Here is a 21,661-nt window from a genome sequence, read left to right as displayed (position 1 = left end):
ATCTAAAAAAACACAAATGTTAAAAAGTTTTACATGTAATTGGGGAAGAAATAAACTATTGAATAAATAATTTTTAAAAAACCAACTTCCGGGGGCAGCTAGGTGGTTCAGCGGATAGAGCAGTGGCCCTGGAGTCAGGAGGACCAGAGTTCAAATCTGGCCTAAGACACTTGACATGTACTAGTTGTGCGACCCTGGGCAAGTCACTTAAACTCAATTGCCTCACCAAAAAAACAACTTCCATGTTACATGAAATTCTGAATAAGCCTTTTCCCTTTGACTAATAAGACCACAGGAAAAAGTCAGTCAGATTTACCAAGACACAAAACATAGACAATATTGTTAATATTGTCTATGTTTTGTGTCTTGGTAAATCTGACTGACTGTGGAAATTTATTTTGATTTGGGGACCCTACCTTTGGGCTGAGATTAGAAAGCCTTAGTCCCTCAGGGTCTCTTCTGTGTGGGAGGGGCTGGTGTCCCTCCTCCTCCTCCTCCAGCAGAGCCAAAAAGCCCCGTGGGCTGTATGAGACAGCAGGTCAGACAGCTGGGGGGAAAAAGCCCCCAGCTCCCTCCACCCTGAGCGGATCTATCTGAGAGATCCCAGGCTTGTCCAGGCCAGGCTCTGGCATAGCCTGTGCTGAGGCACGTGATGCTTGAGCGTCACCCCAGCACAGCCCTGGCTGGCGGATTAGCTTGGTCTGTGGGGGCGCAAAAAGCCCTGAGATTTGAGGGGAGAGAAGAAAGATATATATAGACCTGGGAGTTAGACAGAAAAGGGGACTGACAAGATTAGAAGAACAGAGAGGAGGACTGACAAGATTTTAAGGGAATGGAGAAGGATGCAGGAGAAGGCTAAAGGACTAGAGCAAGAGGCAGATGTATGGAGTTTGGGAAAGGCCAGAAGATTAAGAGAACAGAAGGACACTGGAGCACTAGGAGAATGGAAGGAGAGGTTGGTGAGAGAGAAACATAGGGGTTCAGCAGTGACAGTAAGGAGAGCAAAGTTAGAAGTAGGGGGATTTACAAAGTGAAAGGGGCATGGAGTTAGAAAGTAGCTGAGCAAGGAAAGTGGAATATACCCTAAGGCAAGAGGCAGCTATGGCCCTTATTGTATTAAAAAAGTTCCAGGGGCAGGAGGTGGAAGCACCGGAAGGCAGTAAGGTTGTACATTTTATTTCCCTGTATTCTTAATTTTAAATAGTATCTCATAAATAAACTCTGCTTTGATTATTTAGTTAAGAGGCTTCTTAATCTGTTGTTTATCAATTTGGGAGCAATGTGGGGAACTTTTTAAATGGCCCATATTAAGTTAATAGCAGTCAGATAGCCAGTCAGTCAACAGTCCCCAGATTAGTCCTCCAATAGATTTAGTCCCCCCAAATTAAGCTAGTCAGTAAAATATTTTCACACAACATACTAGACATTACACAATTGCTACCACTTAAACTGAAACAAAAACTAGACAGAAACATAGAAGAGCTTGCTGGTAAAGTCTTTATCAATTAATCCAGAGAAACCAGTTTCTAATCCAGAACCAAACCAAACCTAACCAGACCAAATGACTTGATTGATGAGATGGGGAGGATTGACATTTGTGGATCAAAGTGGCATAGCCAATCCTCACCCACCTGATTTACAAATACCAGGTTCCCACTAGAATTCCAAGGGTCTGTCCATTTGGGAATCCTACCACCTTTCAACATTTACTGGTAAAATTGTATGTGCCAGAACAAACCAGAACCATTATAAAAACCAACCCTAAATCACAGACCAAAAATTAAAGACCATTGAAGGTTTGTTGAGTTAGTTAGCAAGGGAGTTCCATTCACATAGGTGGAAACTCTTTAAAGGAACAATAGGACAAAGTTTATATGGGTTTCAGTTTAGACGTGGTGAGTTCAGTATGAGGTATCTCAGAATTGGACAGTGTTTCTTGCTGGGTGCTTGCAGGATAGGAATAGGGGATGTGGTATCACCTGATTTGCCAGGGCAGTTGCTGGGGCTAGTAAGAAAAAAGGCACTTTTTCATGTTAGCTATCTCTTGTAATCCCACTTTAATAGGAAGGACTGTCCTTAGCTGTTTCAGCATTAAGAATGGTCAGAGGGCCGCTAGGTGGCGCAGTGAATAAAGCACTGACCCTGGATTCAGGAGGACCTGAATTCAAATCCGACCTCAGACACTTGACACTTACTAGCTGTGTGACCCTGAGCAAGTTGCTTAATCCCCACTGCCCTGCAAAAATTAAAAAAAAAAAAAAGAAAAGAATGGTCACAGACAGGATGGGGGTTATAATACGAAGGAGGTCAGGGGCAATATAGAGGAAATGCAGACAAAATGAAATTGCTTTAGCTTTCTCTGTTACCCACACTTTATATTAGTCTTCCTAGGCCTGTATCATATACAAAAATCATAGTTGCTTAGGGTTGCTACCCATCTCTGGAAAGCAAATTTGGCATTAATTCAGAATATGTTCATGGATTGTTATCAGTTTATCCTTGGAATTCTGCTCCCTATATATTGTCTTCAAATTTTTCAGTGATAGCCTTATTCAAAGATAAGAACTTAGACTTGCAGACAAGTAACTAGACATATAGTTAGTCAAGTTTCATATAGCCAAGTATATAGTCAAGCCCCTGCTGGTGAATGACCATGTGTCTGTTGAAAATGGACAGCTCCCAGACTTCCAGATTGGCATCTATGTGGAGAATGAAAGGTTTCCTTGAGTCTGCATAGGAATGACAATTTTGAATGGCTAACTGGAGGCCCTAGAACCACAGGCACAAGAGGAATTTAGGTTCCCCAACATGACTTTTGAGGAAATTAGGAATATCTCTATGAATTGATGCTGAGCAAAGTAAACAGAACTAGGAAAACAATTTATGAAATGATAACATTAAAGAGAAAAATAACTTTGAAAGACTTGGCCTTTGATAATCTGGTCAATCCTATCCTTATGTTGCTGGGTGTCCTTTTGCTTGTGGCATGAAGGATTAATGGGAGCCACACAAGAGAGAGGGACCTTTCTTAGTGAAGAGCTAGGAACTCAATCTAAAGCCTATTGTTAGAGAGTTTTGCTGTCTAGCTGAAGCATAGGTCCAAGCCATTTCATGATTATCCTTATAAGTCTACAATCACTGAATCTAGAAATAAATCTACCTCATAGACATGAACCTAGGTTACACATAGCTCTAGAAACACTAGCTATAATAATATAACAAGAAAAAGTAATAAATAAGCCTTGACAAAAAGGAAACAAAACTGTCATAGTTACAGATCATTTGGACTCTGGACACAGAATAAAACACCTTTTTTTGTAGAGGGTAAATGCAAGAATTTATTTTGCTTGACTATATACTGACAAGTTTTGGGGGGTAGGGGGTGATAAAATTAATTTTTGTTCACTCAAAAAATAAAATTTAGTTTAAAAATAGTGTAACTAGAGGGGGCAGCTATGTGGCACATTGGATAGAGCACCGGCCCTGGATTCAGGAAGACCTGAGTTCAAATGTGGCCACAGACACTTGACACTTACTAGCTGTGTGACCCTGGAAAAGTCACTTAACCCTCATTACCTTGCAAAAAGAAAAAAATTGTAAAAAAAAATAGTGTAACTAAGAAAATAAGTCCAAAACAAAAACAAAAGCAACAAAAAAAGAAAATAAGTCCACATAAATCATCAGCATTTCTGTACATAACTGAGAAATTCCATCAGGAAGAGATAAAATGAAATTCCATGAAAAAACCCTATAGGATGTATTAAATATTTAGAAATCTATAAAAATTCATGAGTTATTTGAATATAATCATAAAATGCTTTTTGTAAAAATACAAGTCTAAATAATTGGAGAAATGCTAATTGCTCATGGTTATGTTATGTCAACATAATAAATATGGTAATAATGCCTAAAATTACACTATTCAATGCCATAAAAGTCCAACCACTGAAGTATTACTTTATAGAGTTAGAAAAAAAAGCCACGATAGTACATAGGCAGCAACTCAACTGAATTCTTCCATCATTTCCCTTCAAACAATCTTAAAATAATATCTCAAATTGAATTTAGGAGTAGCAAATCCAACAAAAGGTTGGGTTGAGACATTTTTTTCCAGCCCAAGATAACCTAGGAGGTTAGCAGGAAAGGTCTGTCAATTGGCCTGGAGCTTGGCATGACAACACAGACACCACAACACCAGCAGCAGGTTTTGGAAGTGGCTTGCAACAGAGACAGCAGCAGCTTTGGGAGCTCTGAGCTCAGAGATATTAAGGGGGTCAGAAAACTCATCAGAGAGAGATTACAGGGGACCCTTTGCTAGTGATAGGTGTGGAACCCTGTTGCATTGCACATATGCAGTTTTGGGTCACAGTTCCATAGCCAAGAGAAGCACTAACTTTTGTAGCTACAAGAGAACAAGGTCCTTTTCTGGGCAAAGATCAGAGCACATCCTACGGGAGCAGTGACCACACCTTCCCTTGAATCATACCACTTAGGAAGCACTGAAAGCTTATAGATTCCCAGAACTAGCCCTGAAAATAACAGCAAGAAAATTCTGAATCTTGGGACAGTGCCCCCTCCACTCCAGAGGCAAAGCCCAAATTTAGCATAAAGTTAAAAGGGTAAGAAAGAGAGCTGTACTAAATGGGGGAAGGAAAAGGAATAATGAGGAAAATTATCTTATTAAAAATGTGTGAATTGACTATAAGATAATTTCAAAAACAAAATGATGGAGTGAGAAAGAGGGATGCACTGTGAGAAGGGTGAAGGGAAAGATAAAATGGGGAGAATTATCTCACTTAAAGGAGGTGCACAAGGAAAAGCTTTTACAGTGGAGGGGAAGATGATGGTGGGGACAGGGTGAGTGGTGGCCAGTGCTTGAACCTTACTCTTATCAGGAATTATATATACACTCAGTTGGGTATAGAAATCTATCTCACCCAACTGGAAAGTAGGAGGGGAAGCAGATAAAGAAGGAGGTGAAGTGATAGAAATTAAGGAAGAGTGAAGAAGGCAGTGGTTAGAAGCAAAACAAACTTTAGAGGAGAAACAAGGTAAAAAGAGGGAGAATGAAGGACAAAATAAGATGGAAGGAAACACAGTATTTATAACTGTGAATGTGAATGGGATGAATTCACCCAAAAAATAGAAGTGGATAGCAGAATGTATTAGAAACCAGAATCCAACAATATGTTGTTTACAAGAAATACACTTGAAACAGAGAGACATATGGAGAGTAAAAATTAGGGGCTGGAACAGAATTTATCATGCTCCCATCTAGGTTAAAAAAAAAAAAGTAGTGAAGTGAGCAGAACCAGGAAAACATTGTACACAATAACTGCAACATTTTATGATGATCAGCTGTGAATGACTTAGCTCTTCTTAGCAATACAATGATCCAAGACAATTCTGAAGGACTTACGATGAAAAAAATGACAAATATCTCCAGAGAAAGAACTGGAGTCAATGCATATTGAAGCAAATTTTTTTCACTTTATTTTTCTTGTTTGTTTTGTTGGGTTTTTTTTTTGGGGGGGGGGGACATGGCTAACATGGAAATATGTTTTGCATGATTTCACATGTATAATTGATATCCCATTTCTTGCCTTCACAGTGGGTGGAGGAGGTGAGGGAGAAAATTTGGAACTCAATTTTTAAAAAATGAATGTTTAAAATAAATAATAAAATTTTTAAAAGAAAAAAATAATTAAAAAATGAAGCAGCTAGAGGGCTCAGTGGATAGAGCACTGGACCTGGAGTCAGAAAGACTTTGGTTCAAATTCTACCTTAGACACTGTCAAAACTGTGTAATACTGGACAAGTTACTTAATCTCTCTTTGCCTGAGGTTATTCCACTATAAAACAAAGATAATGATACCTACTTCATATAATTGTTATGAGGATCCAATGAGATAACATTTATATCCAGAGTGTAGTAGATACTGTATAAATGATTAAGTTAAGAATATTAAAGGAAATAATGAAAAAAGTAGGAAGGACAGGTCTGACATTATTAGATCTTGAACTGTACTACAAAAAAACAGCATCAAAATGATTTGTTACGGGGCAGCTAGATGGCACAGTGGATAGAGCACCGGCCCTGGAGTCAGGAGTACCTGAGTTCAAATCCGGCCTCAGACACTTAACACTTACTAGCTGTGTGACCCTGGGTAAGTCACTTAACCCCAATTGCCTCACTAAAAAAAAAAAATGATTTGTTACTTGTTAAAACATTTAGAGGTAAATCAACAAAAGAGATTAAGTACATAACAAAATAAAAGAAATAAATATTGTAGCAGAGTATTTGACAAACACAAAGAACCTATCTACTGGGTTAAGAGCTTACTTTTCTTTCTTTCTTTCTTTTTTTTTGGAAGAGCTTACTTTTCAACAAAATTTGCTGAGAAAATGAAAAGACAGTCTGCCAGAAATTAGATATAGACCAATATCTTATACCAGATGTATATGTTACTTGAATATGAAGGGTCACATCAAAAATAGATTAGAGGAATAAGAAAATAACTTTTAAAACATGTAACCAGGAAGAGTTAAAAACCAAATAAGGGACACAAAAGGCCACAGAAGATAAAATAGATAATTTCTATTACATGAAATGAAAAAGTTTTGCACATGCAAATCTAATGTAATTATGAGGAAAACTGTTACCTGAGAAAAAATCTTTGCAGAAATTTTCTCAGATAAATGTGTCAAATCCAAATAATGGATTCAAATTTGAAAGAACAAGATCCATTCTATAATAAATAGTTAAAAGTTTTGAATAGGCACCTTTAAAAGGAAGAAAAATGTAAGCTATCAAGCATATGAAGAAATACTTCAAATGACTAATTATTAGAGAAATGCAAATTAAAGCAACTCTGAGGTTCCATTTGATACCCATCAGATTAACTATGATTACAAAAATGGAGAAAGATGTTGGAGAAGCTCTAGGTAAAAGGCACATTAATGTACTGTTGGGGGAGCTGTGCATTTATCTAGCCATTCTGGAAAGTAATTTGGAACCATGCCCAAAAAGTAACTAAACTTTCATACTCTTTTTTTTTCTTTATAGTATTTTAATTTTTTTCAATTACTTGTATAGATAGTTTTCAACATTCTTTTTGAAAGATTTTAGTTCCAAATTTTTCTCCCTTCCTCCCTTTGCTACTCCCTCCCCAAGACAGTAAGCAGTCTGATATAAGTTATATAGTAAACTGATATAGTTATACAGTACAATCATGTTAAACATATTCACAGTCATGTTGCGAAAGAAGAATCAGAACAAAAGGGAAAAACCACAAGAAAGAAAAAACAAACAAACAAAAAACAACAACAAAAGTGAAAATAGTATGCTTTGATCTGCATTCAGACTCCGTAGTTCTTTTTCTGGATACTCTTTGATCCAGAAGTATCATTACTGAGCCTATATGCCAAAGAGATAAGAGAAAGAACAAAAGAAACAACATATGCAAACATTTATAACAGTTCTATATGTTGTAGCAAATAATTGGAGAATGAACAAACTACAATACACGAATATAAGCGGATAATATTCCATAATAAGAAATGTACAAACTTTGAAAGACTGATACAGAATGGGGACAAACTTATGAAGAACTAAGTGAGCAAAAACACGTGAAAAATTTTATTCACCAGCAACTTTGAAAGACTTAAGAACTCTGGTTAATGCAATGCCCAATCATGATTCCAAAGTACTGATACGGATGATGATGATGATGATGATGATGAAGACGACGATGATGATATATGCTACCCACTTCCTTGTAGAAAGGTGATGTAAGGGGCAGCTTGGTGGCACAGTGGATAGAGCACCGGCCCTGGATTCAGGAGGACCTGAGTTCAAATCTGGCCTCAGACACTTAACGCTTACTAGCTGTGTGACCCTGGGCAAGTCACAACTCCAGTTGCCCCACCAAAAAAATTAAAAAGGTGATGTATTCAAATTACTGAATAAGACAAATATATTTAGACATAACCAAAATGGGAATTGGTTTTTCTTTACTACGCATATTTTTACAAAGGTTTTGTTTTCCTTTTTTTTCCAGTGGCAGAGGTTGGGAAGGAAAGTGGAGTTAGAGACATCAAAAAAAAAAAAGGAAAGAAAAAAAAAAGGCTTGTAATATGTTTTTGAAATCCATGGGAAAAACAGAAGTCCAGGGAAAAAAAAATTAGACATATGTAGGGTACCTTTGAAAAAAATGCCTTACTTCCCCACATCAACCAACCACAATAACATTTCTTTTAAAAAATATTTTATTTTATTTAAAAAATTTTTTCCAATTACACGTAAAGGTTTTTTTGAGTTCCAAATTTGAAATAGGTTATGCATTACAATCATGTGAAACATATTTCCACATTAGTTATGTTATAAGAGAAGAATCAGAACAAAAGGAAAAAAAACACAAGAAAGAATAAACAAAAACAACTAAAAAGCAACAACAAAAATGAAATAGTATGCTTCAATCTGCATTCAGACTCCATGGTGTTTTTTTTCTGAATGTGAAGAACATTTTCCACCTAAGTCTTTTGGCATTGTCTTAGATCATTGTATTGCTGAGAAGAGTTAAGTCTATCACAGTTGATCATCCCACAATGTTGTTGATACTGTGTATAATGTTCCCTTGGTTCTGCTCATTTCATTCAGCATCAATTCATGTAAGTCTTTCCAGGTTTTTCTGAAATCTATCTGCTTATCATTTCTTACAGCACAATAGTATTCCATTACATTCACATACTACAACTTGTTTAGCCATTCCCCAACTAATGGACATCCCCTCAATTTCCAATTCTTTGCTACCACAAAAAAAAAAAAACAGCTTTAAATATTTTTGTACATGTGGGTCCCTTTTCCCCTTTTTATGATCTCTTTGGGATATAGACCTAGAAGTGGTATTGCTGGGCCAAAGGGCGTGCACAGTTTTAAAGCCTTTTGGGCATGGTTCCAAATTGCTCTCCAGAATGGGTGGATCAGTTCACAACTCCACCAGCAATACATTAGTGTTCCAATTTTCCCACATCTTCGGATAATTATTTTTGTCATATTGGCCAATTGGATAGGTATGAGGTAGTATCACAAAGTAGTTTTAATTTTCATTTTTCTAATCAGTAGTGATTGAGAACATTTTTTCATATGACTGTAGATAGCTTTAATTTTGTCATTTGAAAACTTCCTGTTCATATCCTTTGACCATTTCTCAATTGGGGAATGACTTGCACAATAACATTTCTAAGAATTTTAAAAATGCACTTTCAGAGCTATAACTTTTGTACTTTTTCTTTGAGTAATAGATGTTTTTTAAAATGATAGATCTAAAAACAACAAAAATGAGCACAGAAACATGTATAACATGAAATCCAGCAAATGACAGAACTAAAAGTGGGGAAAACCAGCTCAATTCAGATTTATCAGGTCAAATCCAGATGCTGTGAATCAGCCTACTAGCAGTATAAACACAGCATGATCACTGCTATCATAAAATGAAATCATATAAAAATTATCATGGTCCCAAGTAATTCATATACCACTGTAATAGTTCAAAAAAATCTTTTTGAACCATAAATGAGAAAGGAACTTTTTAAAAGGAACTTTCAAAGTTTATTTATTCATTTGCCTCTATTGTTCTTATAAAGTGTGACATCTCAGATTCCATGGCCTCCTTAATTAAGGCATTTGAGGGTTCAACTGTTAATAAATTACTTCTTCCTCTCCAAGTAACACTATCTGAGTCTCACAAGTTAAGCACCTTTGAGGTATTTCATAACTACATAATGAGAAAAAAACCCAACTCTTTGTTTTTTTTTTGTTTATTTGTTTTTTGGTGAGGTAATTGGGGTTAAGTGACTTGCCCAGGGTCACACAGCTAGTAAGTGTTAAGTGTCTGAGGCTAGATTTGAACCCAGGTCCTCCTGAATCCAGGGCCAGTGCTCTATCCACTGTGCCACCTAGCTGCCCCTTAAAAACCCAACTCTTTGTGACCCCACTTGGGTTTTTTTTGGTAAAGACACTGGAGTGTCTTTCTCCAGCTCATTTTACAGATGAGGAACTGAGGCAAACAGGTTTAAGTGACTTGCCCAAAGTCACATAGCAGTAAGTGTCTGTGGCGGGATTTGTACTCATATAGATGTCTTTCAGACTCTAGGCCCAATGCCCTATCTACTGTGCCACCTAGCTGTCCAAACTCAAATTACATAGTGTCAAATGGCAAGGCCAGACTAGAAGCTATTATTTCCATTTCATTTTCTTTCTTTAACTGGAAGATAAAGTTTGCTTTGCAGATATCATCCACGATTCCTAGGTTAAAACTATGGCCAACATTTTATCCTCTGAGTAAAACAGTAACAGCATTGGAGTGACCTGGTAAGCAAATTATAAAAGTTTTCTTCCTTAAATCTTTTACAGAGAGAAAAGAAAATTGTTGCTGAGCAGCTTGGTGGCAAATCAAGTGTGAAAGACCCAATGATAGTCAACTGCATTCTGGGTGAACACAGTACCTCCACTTTCAAACTGAAGAATAATCCTTTGTATGGGGACATAAGGCTAGAGGAAGCCATGGAAGAAAGAAAACAGAGTCCTTCCTGGACCATCCAAGACTATGATAAGCATTCTCTGCAGTCTAACCTCTCTGGCTATTTGAAGGTACTGAGTTGATAAAACTAATCTTCTGAAGTGTGGGTGGGATGAGCAATTAATATCTCAGATATCAAAAGAAGACTTAAGATGCCACTGGGGCTACTGATTATATGAAAGATGGGAATCGGAACCTCCTTCTATGAACCAGAAGTAGATTTTCTTTTTATGGTATCTTGGGCTTTGGTTTCTCTTTTGTCATGCTTTCTTCATACAAGACTTTTGACTTGTTTTCTGTTTTACACCCAACTTCAAATGGTAGAGAGAAAGACAAAAATAGACTTGACACAGAAATCTATTATATTTGTGACTGAAATAAAAAGGGGTTTTTTTTGGGGGGGAGAATGGAATTAGTGAGGGAAATTAAGAAGTTGTATTAAATATTGTTGTTCGGTTGTTTTTCAGTCATGTCCTACTCTTTGTGATACCAATTGGGGTTTTCCTAGTAGAGATATTGAAGTGATTTACAATTTCCTTGTCCAGCTAATATTGCTTGGCTTTTTTTTTCCAGCTAATTTTACAAATGAGAAAACTGAGGAAAACAGGTGACTTACTCAGGGTCACACAGCTTGTAAGTGTCTGAGGCCAGATTTGAACTCAGAAAGATGAGTCTTTCTAACTCCAGGCCTGGTGCTCCATCCACTTTGCCGTTTTATAACCTTTCATTACTATGAAAATGATAGCTGATAACTTATCAGATGATTACATTAGAAATCCAATGATCAGCTTAAGGTGGAAACCTGAATTAACTCTCTGTCATAATGATGGCAACAACTAAAAAAGTAACTTGAACAAAGGAAAAGTACACAGTAAGCTTCCAGATTTTTGTTGTTGTTGCTCATATCAAACCCTATACCTGAGGTGCTCTCCTTTCTTACCTCCACCTCTTAGAGTTCCTTGCTTTATGTAAGGTTAAGCTAAAGCGGGTAGGTGGTGCGATGGATACAACATTGTACCTGGAGTAAGGAAGACCCAAATTCAAATTCAACTCTAGACACTTACTAACTGTGTGACCCTGGGCAACCTTGAGCTCAGTGAGTTTCCTCAGCTGTGAAATGTAACAATAGCGCCTGGGGTCATTGTGAAGATAAAATGAAATAATATTTTTAAACACTTTGTAAATCTTAAAGTGCTATATAAATGCTTGTTATTATTATTATCTACCATAAAAGACCTTTACATATCCCACCAATTGTTAAAGCTTTCCTGTCACCCATGAAATTATTTTGTTTTTATTTTTCTATGTAATTGGAGGTTTGACAGGGGAAGCACAAAGCTGTCCTTGATTCTGGTCACCCACACGTGTTAACTCAGTGTGTGGGTAATTTTAAAATGATGAAACACCAATCTGATTCTGGCCACTTATACTTTATCACTGAAATACTCTTGCCCTTTGAGATTATGAAGCAATCCCTTCTTGAACACTAAGTAGGAAGAGGTGAAGGAAGGACTCAATAATCAGTTACTTTCCTTTTAAAAGTCCAGTGGGTCGTTAGCTCCTCTTGCTCAGTAACAAAGAATGATATCATTAAATTGTCTCAAAACACAAAAGTCCTACAGTGCTGAATTATTTATGTGTATAAGCAACTGGAGGCTTTGTAATCATCAAAGCATCCCTGGGATATTAATTGCCTAAAATGAGAAAGAAATCTTATACGTTCCCTGTTCAACCAATGGATATGCATGCATATAAGCATATGCACATGTATGTATGTATACCTCCACATACATACACAAACACAGGCATATACATATGGTAAGATATAGTGGTAGTTTGGTAAGACATAGTGGTAGTTTGGTAAGACATAGTGACAGTTTTATGGTACGGGTATGTGTGTGTATGTATTATATATACTATATATGTGTGGGCATATATATGTGGTATGTTAGGTGAGGTATACATATAATATATATACATATATGATAATTATATATTTGTGTACATATGTAGTGTGTGCATGTATGCATGAATGTGAATTGTACGTATGTACATAATATACATAGGTACACATTTATACATATGATATAAGCTATAAAACCATATAACTAATATAATGTAATTAATATATACTGCATATACTACCTATACACTAATATGCATATATGCTAATTGTAATAATAGTATATGTATGTATATGTGTATGTGTATATATATGTGTATGTATGTGTGTTAGGAAGACCTGACTTTAGATATTGACTCGTTTTACTTATGTGACCCTGGGAAAGTTACTTTATCTCTCTGTCTCAGTTCTTCATGAATAAAATGGGAATAATATAACAGTATCTACCTCAGAATTGTTATAAGGTTCAAATGTGATAACATATTTTTAAAAGTTTTACAATCTAAAGCATTATATAAGTGCTAGTTTTTTTTTTCCCTAGGCAGCAAGGGTAGAACCACTAGATAGGGACAGATTGAAGATGGCAGAACACAACGATTTGATGCAGCAACTTGCTAGAGAAGATGGGAGGAAATGGGGTTATGGCTATACAGAGAGGGGCTGGAGTTGTCAAAGAAATGAATAAACTCTTCATCCTAGATTGGAATAAAGTAATGGAGAGTGAAGAATGAAGTTGAGGAGTTGTCAGATGCAAAGAAAGGTTTAAGAGAGAACCCATGGCTACTAACCTTGATTTTCTAAGTAAAGTATAAGGTGAAGAAGTCCTCGACTGAGAGTGAAGAAGTGGCCTGTGTAGAAAATAGGTTTGGATCACTCACTGTGGGGAAGACAAAGAATCAATTAGGAAAGGGTAGAAAGATTGCCTCACTAAAGGGAGGGCCCAGTTGAATTACGAGAGCAAGCATATGTAATGGACTGGGTCAATTGGATTGTAGACTTCTTCCAGCTCCACTCCTAAGAAAGTGAATAGGTGTGGACCAGGCCCACAGATGGCCAGAGTAAACTAAGGACATTCATTACTCTCCAGACCACTCCTGAGTTCCTGGAATTTCTGTATCATGGTCTCAGTGGTATCTTCTTCATTCCTTTCCTCCTTCCCTGCCACCCCCCCCCAATCCCAATTTTCAACTTTTTTTTTGAGGGCAGGGACTGTCTTTCTCTCACTTGTATTTATATTCCCAGTGCTTAGTACAATGATTGGCACAGAGAAAGCAAATAAATGCTTTTTGTCTTGATTTGACAACGTGACATTTCAGAATACTTCAGTTATCAAAAAGGAATTCTCTCAACTCATGGAAACCATTTTAGAATCATTACACATTCACCATTTCATCCATTCAAATGAAGTACAATGCCCACTTCTTGCTAAAGCTGATCCCTTTATCCTTTCCCACATTTGAGGGATCATAAGAACTTTTTCATGCATCTTCTCTCTTAAACCTGAGCCTTCTTCAGATATTCTTATCTCTATTAAAGTCAGTACCATATTCCAGGTCATCAAAGTTTATAACTCTGGAGTAATTTTAAAATTTTCTTTGTCCTTTTCTTCTTACTATATCCAATTTATTGCTAAGATTTGCTAAATTAATTGCAAGCATATATAGTAAGGTTATAGCCTCACTTAGCATCTCTGGGCATAGCATGATGGGAACACCTGTCAGTCATCAGGCTATAGCAATTCATGCTGTTCCAGACACTCACCAAATCTAAGAGGCAGCAGGGTACAACTGGCTTTGGCTTTTTATTGGCCCTAGGCCAAGAAGCTAGAAGCAACCAGGTTTCTTGAGGGGAAGAAACTTCACCAGGAAAGTTGTTGGAGCCAAAGGAAGTGTGAGGAGAAAACTGTCAGAGTAAGGGAAGCTGCATCAGGAAACTGCTATTCTATAACATAAACACTTCATAAATGCTTTTTTCCTTTATTCCTTCATTCATTATTGCTCACTTAGGCTCAAGGGAAGAGACATAAAGAAATATATGCAACCATGTATTAAAAGAAATCCTTGGAGGGGCAGCTAGGTGGCGCAGTGGATAGAGCAGTGGCCCTGGATTCAGGAGGACCTGAGTTCAAATGTGGCCTCAGACAATTGATACTTACTAGCTGTGTGATCCTGTGCAAGTCACTTAACCCTCATTGCCCCACCCCCCCAAAATCCTTGTTCAGGCCTGTGTGCTTGTTTTTGGTATTTTTGGTTTGTTTGTTTGTTGTTGTTTTTTTTGCAGGGCAATGATAACAGGTGTGGTCTTTAAAAGTCAACTGAGTGGGACAGATAGGTGGCGCAGTGGATAGAGCACTGGCCCTGGATTCAGGAGTACCTGAGTTCAAATGCGGCCTCAGACACTTAATACTTACTAGCTGTGTGACCCTGGGCAAGTCACTTAACCCCAATTGCCTCACTAAAAAAAAAAAAGTCAACTGAGAAATGCACTATGTACAAAGTAACAGCAATGTTGTAAGATGATCAGCTGTGAATGACTTTGCTATTCTCATCAATACAACGATTCAAGACAACTCTAAAGAACTTATGATGAAAAATGCTTTCCATCTCCAGAGAAAGAACTGATGGTATCTGAATAGATTGAAGCATATTTTTTTTACTTATTTTACTTATTTTTAACTTATTTTTCTTGGGGGTTTTTTTTGTCTGTTTTTTTCACAGTCCGACTAACATGGAAATGTTTGACATGACTACACATGTATAACATGTTGAATTGCTTACCTTCTTAAAGGGAAGGAGGTGGGAAGGAAGGAAGATAATTTGGAGCACAAAGTTTTTAAAATGGATATTAAAATTGTTTTTACGTGTAATTGGGATAAAATAAAATGCTAAAAACAAACAAAAAGTCCATTGAGTTGGAGAGGCCCTAACTCCAAGGGGATAAAATTTTTTATGCCCTTAGGTGACCAAAAAGCTAGGTCAAGAGATACAGGGACCAATCAAGTCCTAGGAACAGCTTTGTTGTCAGTTTTTTTTTGTTATTGTTCAGTCTTGTCCAACTCTTTGTGACCTTATTTAGGATTCTCTTGGCAAAGATACCAGAATGATTTGTCATTTTCTTCTCCGATCCATTCCCATTTTACAGATGATCAACTGAGGCAACTAAAGATTAAGTGACCTGCCCTGGGTCACATAGTGTCTGAGGCTGGATTTGAACTCAGGTCTTCCTGACTCCAGGCCTGACGCTCTATCCACTGTACCACCTAGCTACCCTTGTTTCCTGTTAGGGAAAACTAGTTCCTACTGTGAGGAAACAGCAAGGAATCACAGGTTCTCTTCCTATAACCAGTCCTATCATCTAGGGCAGGACACCTAGGATCTTCATTCCCTCATCCACCCCTTCTTAGAGGTCCATAATTTATAGTTAGTTCACATTTCTGGAGTAAAGTTTTCTTTCCTTTTAAACTTTTAAAATTATTCAGCTCCCCTCCCTTTAAGTGGAGTGCAGTTGGATTTAAGTAGGGGTGCAGTAGGGTGGATATTCCCAATTCCAGGATGATCCCTGGATTCCTGGGAAGGATCAAACACCATCTTTCCAAGTGCCTTTCCCAGAACCTTTTACCAAAGGGTCCTGCCAAATTCCATGTAACATACTTCCCAAGGACCTCCCAAATGCCACGTAAAAAGCCCTAAGCAATTCCTTTAGCATAATTCCTAGATGATTCAAAAATTCCTCAGGGAGGGCTACAGGCAGGAGATATCTTCTCAGTAGGCTGGCTATAGCAATATGGGATAACTAAAGCCAACTACATACATAGGCTCTCTTGTTCAGTAAAGCAAATTTAAGCCTAACAATATAGTTGGACAGAAAGCATATATCAGTGATGAAGAGATGTCATAATTTAAATATTTCTTTGGGGCTATAAGCCACTTACTTCTTTTAAGTTTGTGGAATGCACTCAGGAGAATGAATTTTTCTTTAAAATTTTTACCATCGAGTCTTAGTTTTGTTCCTATTTCACATCCACCTTTCTATCTATCCACTATGCACTAGCAGGAGAGTTCACTAGTGGAGATAGAACTATCTTTTTTGATATTTATTTATTTTTATTGTTTTTAATTTTTTAAAAATAATAAACATTTTTATTTATAGTTTTGAGTTCCAATTTGTATCCCTCCTTCTCTCCCTCCCCGCTCCCTGAGGTGGTAAGCAATCAGATATGGGTTATAAATGTACGATTATGTAAAACATTACCATATTAGTCATTTTGTACAAGAAAACTTGAATAAAAGAAAAAATGAAAGAAAGTAAAAAATAGCATGCTTCAATCTGTGTTCCATCAATATCAGTTCTTTCTTTGGAGGTGGATAATATATTTTATCAGTAGTCCTTTGGGGTTGTCTTGGATCATGGTATTGTTGAGAATAATTGTCATTCACAGTTCTTCATCAAACAATATTAGTGTCTCTGTACACAATGTTCTCTTAGTTCTCCTCACTTCACTATATGTCAGTTCTTACAAAGCTTTCCAGGTCTTTCTGAAATCATCCTGCTTGTCATTTCTTATAACACAATAATATTTCATCACCATCATATACTACAGATTGTTTAACCATTCCCCAATTGATGGGTATTCCTTTGATTTCCAATTTTTAGCCACCACAAAAAGAGCTGCTATGAACATTTTTGTACAAATAGGTCTTTTTCTCTTTTTGGCAATAAGATACAAAACTATCTTTAAAAAAGGAAGCGTTTGAAGGGGCAGCTAGGTGGCACAGTGGATAGAGCACCGGCCCTGGATTCAGGAGTACCTGAGTTCAAATCTGGCCTCAGACACTTAACACTTACTAGCTATGTGACCCTGGACAAGTCACAACCCCAATTGCCTCCCTAAAAAAAAAAAAAAAAAAAAAAGGAAGCGTTTGAAATTAATGAAACTGTCTTCCAAAAGGGTTGTCTTACTACACATAGAGCTCAGAATAAAGTAGAATAGCTTTTTAGGTTTGAAACCCATCACTGGATTAAAAAAAAATCAAGGCATAACAGGTTTGAAATTTACCTCCCTTAGGGCTTAAAGGAGCTTTTTCATTCTATAGGTTTTTTCAAGTCAGTTAGGTAATTACCAGTAATAATATAAAGCCACCAATCCCTGTAAGAGCACAGCAATTACATTTTCTTGATATTCTTTTATATTACTTTTTCAGGGTGGTGGAGAGGTGGGATTAGGAAGGAATGTTTCCAATCTCTAGTCCCACTCTTCAATTCAGTTGCTCCCTGCTAGTTTGAAGGTGAACAGTTCTGAATCAATCTTCTCCCAATTCAACAGTCATTCTAAACAAATCCTGCATTAACTATGACAATTGTGGTGGTTCTAGCTTGGCCAATCTAGTCTGGAATATCACATTCCAGATTGAAACAAAATGATGCACTCATGGACTATTTAATAGTTAATGTAGGGGCAGCTAGGTGGCACAGTGGATAGAGCACCTGCCCTGGAGTCAGGAGGACCTGAGTTCAAATACGGCCTCAGACACTTAGCACTTACTAGCTGTGTGACCCTGGGCAAGTCACTTAACCCCAATTGCCTCACCCCCGCCCCCAAAAAAATAGTTAATGTAAAAGTTATCCTTGGCCATAGAAAGAGAAAGCTATTGAAGGAAGGGGAAGCATATTCAGTAAGGATATGTCACTGATTCCCAGAGTGCAGCTTTTCTGTATCAGTGCTATTCTATGGATCTGGAGCTCCTTATGCCCTGGTCCCTATTTATTCATATCAAGGGCCTAAGTCAATTAAGTCTCAGGCCTGGTTTCAATACCTTTTTGGACAAAGAACTAACATAGATAGCCTATATGATGGAGGATCTTGGCAGTTATTCCTCTTACCACTATACTGGAGTTGACCTGCCTGCTCCTACTCCCACCCCCAACCCGCAACCTCAGTGAGCTGTACCATAAACTCATGGGCCTCTGTCTATTTATCTATAATTGCTGCTGTGAACATGAACTCTGTAATGCTTGTACTAACCGATTAAATAAGCTAGAGCTTCCCTTTTGCATAGGAGAACCAGACAATGGAATAGCACAACAACTAGCCAATCAGAAGGACTTCTGATGCCCAGGGCTTCTTGACATACCAGTGATCCTTTGCAAAGTAAATTTTAGCTGAACTCTGAGATGCCTGCAATCGCTGAAACCAGTTTTGACCAACTCAGCTAGAAAAGAAAATATCTTGCTTTCCAACTTATCTAAAGAGCAGCAATCCTCCTGCTTTCTGATTTATTGTACTTAGATATCTTCTCCCTAGACCCCCACTTCCCAATTTATTATTTCTCCCTTTCAATCTGAAAAATAATTAAAACAATCAATACAGGGGGCAGCTAGATGGCGCAGTGGATAGAGCACCGGCCCTGGATTCAGGAGTACCTGAGTTCAAATCCGGCCTCAGACACTTAACACTTACTAGCTGTGTGACCCTGGGCAAGTCACTTAACCCCAATTGCCTCACTAAAAAAAACTAAAAAACCAAAAAACAATCAATGCAATAAAATTAAGGTCTTTAATCAGGGCAGAGGAGTTGCAACTCGTGATACCCCTATAGCAAGTGCTAGGAGTACCCAAAGAGTGGGGCTGGAAACAGTTTATACAGGGTACAAAGATGGAGAGAGTGAAGGAACTTCCTTTGGGAGGGTTGCATAGGTTTCACCAGCCAAGTTCTTTTATATAACAACCTGAGAGAGTGATGAGATTACCTTTGTGAGGGTTAAGTATCTCATAAATTAAGGTAAACTGTGTGAACTGATTACCATAGACACAAATTGGGGGTAAACTTATTGTCAATTTATCAATTTTTAGTGGTAAGGGATTGACCAAGCATCTCCTTAGCTTCTTGTGGTCCCGAGAGAACACATGGATACCTTGTGGTAAATAGATATTTGGCAGCAGTTCTACCCCACAGTAACTCAGAGAGGAGATATTTCTCCCATAACAATAGTCAGAGACTTCCTTCATTAACACAGAAGGTGAACTACTTATCATCTGTAAAACTTGTTCATTTAAAAAATATCTATGCTGGGGCAGCTAGGTGGCGCAGTGGATAGAGCACCGGCCCTGGATTCAGGAGGACCTGAGTTCAAATGCGGCCTCAGACACTTAACACTTACTAGCTGTGTGACCCTGGGCAAGTCACTTAACCCCAATTGCCTCACTAAAAAAAAAAAAAATCTATGCTGTGTGAATACAAAATCAAACTGAAAAAGCTTGTCAAAGCAAATAATTTCAACTTTTTTTCAATTCTCAATATTTTATATAGGTTTCTGGATTGGAATTTTCAATCTTCTCTCCCCCCACACCCCCACTCTGTCCCCCGTTCTAAAATCCCTTAATCCCCTTATTTGTTTAGGATACAAGGGGAACAGGGGAGAGGGCACATTTTCAATTTTTTTCCAAAGATTTTTCTTTTTTGTTGTTTGATTGTTTGTGTTTTGTTTTTTTGTGGGGCAACAGGGGTTAAGCGACTTGCCCAGGGTCACACAGCTAGTAAGTGTCAAGTGTCTGAGGTCAGATTTGAACTCAGATCCTCCTGAATCCAAGGCCAGTGCTCTATCCACTGTGCCACCTACCTGCCCCTTTTCCAAAGATTTTTAAAGATTTTCAACTTTTTCTCATAAAATATCTGGCTACTTTATGAGTTTTGCTTTTTTTCAGGTACTAGGTAGATTCTCTCATTTCTCTTGCATTTTCTAAGATCAAGCATATCTTAATCATATTGTCAGGGTTACTTCCAATTTAGACATGTTCTTGTAGGAAAATTACCAGAGCTCCAAGCAACTTTTGTTATCTTCAAAACTTCAAAGCTTCTTCCATCCTTCATAATCAACCAATAAGCATTTATTAAGCACCTACTATGCCTTCTCTTCTCCAAGCTCATCTGTAATTCTTCCAGTTGATTTTCCTAATACATTTACAGCCCAGAAAAGCAAGGCAATTCCAATACTGACAAACATTCTTAGCTTCTATATTTCTTTCTATATACATTTAAAAAATATTTTTAAAAATTTTAAACAACTGAAGTCAACAGATTTTCCAATTGTGGGCTCTTTGCAATCAGTCTATTATAGTATTATCAGATTTATGTGACTTTTAAAAATGTAAGATGCACAGCTTTTACACATATCACGCTGGATAGAGGGTCCAAGTAACAGAAGCCTTTTGTTAACTATGTAGAGACTGGGACTCGGAGATGTTACACAACTCATTCCAACAAAATTCATTTTTTTATAGCACTTCAGAGTTCACAAATAACAGAAAATTTGCTTAAATGGGAAAAGCAGGTATGGCTTTTATGTGTCAGATAGAATTGTTATCTAACACCTTCCCCCTCACCAACTTCACCAGCCAACAATTAATAGTTATTAGCTGTTTTTTTGTTATTGTTGATGTTAACTTCTCTAGATCACTCAGGCAAAGTCTGCAATTTGGCAGCTTTGATTTTGACCAGGCAACCCCCAAAACAGATTTACTGTTTGTCTTCAAATGTATCAAGGTGTGGTCCTATTAAGTAGTGATTTTGCTCTAATATAATCAACCCAAGTAACTTCTCGAGATTATATTAATTTTACAATTTTTTTTTTTAGGAAAACCCTAATGATCTACGGTTTTGGTTGGGGGACACATACACACCTGGATATGATGCCTTGTTGAAAAAGAAAGAGCGACAATGGAAGCAATCTAAATACTGCCGAATAAGCCTGATTGTGTTGGGTACTGCCTGTATTTTGGTTTCTATAATTACTGTTTGCAATTTCCTTACCTGAGTGATCTGTGGAAGCAACAGTGAGCATGCGGAAGTTTTTTCAATAAATATTTGCATAAATATATCTTCTTGTTTTAGTCCTGCTTCAATGCTACACCTTGACATGATGTTGAACATGAATTTTTAAAAATTATCGCAATAAGGGGAAGCTAGGTGGTGCAGTAGATAAAGCACCAGTCCTGAATTCAGGAGGACCTGAGTTCAAATCCAGCCTCAGACACTTGACATTTACTAACTTGTGACCCTGGGCAAGTCACTTAACCCTCACTGCCCCATAACAACAAACAAACAAAAATTATCCCAATAGAAGGAAAATTCTAATAGTTTCATTTAAAATGGCAAGGCTTTGAATACAGCTCTGAAAATTTA

General features: G+C 37.4%; 1 protein-coding gene across 1 annotated transcript in view; it reads left to right on the top strand.

Annotated features, from left to right (window-relative positions):
- Nucleotides 1-21,293, top strand: part of MINAR2 (membrane integral NOTCH2 associated receptor 2) — a 28,637-nt gene extending 7,344 nt beyond the window's left edge. The window contains exons 2-3 of the mRNA XM_043981104.1: nt 10,415-10,651; nt 21,114-21,293. Coding sequence (XP_043837039.1) covers nt 10,415-10,651; nt 21,114-21,293 — 417 coding nt within the window. The remainder of the gene's footprint in view (nt 1-10,414; nt 10,652-21,113) is intronic.
- The last annotated feature ends 368 nt before the right edge of the window (nt 21,294-21,661 follow it).

This window comes from Dromiciops gliroides, chromosome 1 (genome assembly GCF_019393635.1).
Source record: "Dromiciops gliroides isolate mDroGli1 chromosome 1, mDroGli1.pri, whole genome shotgun sequence".
Classification (NCBI taxonomy): Eukaryota; Metazoa; Chordata; class Mammalia; order Microbiotheria; family Microbiotheriidae; genus Dromiciops; species Dromiciops gliroides.
Note: the sequence above shows the minus strand (reverse complement) of the source record. Positions and strands in the feature narration are given on the sequence as shown.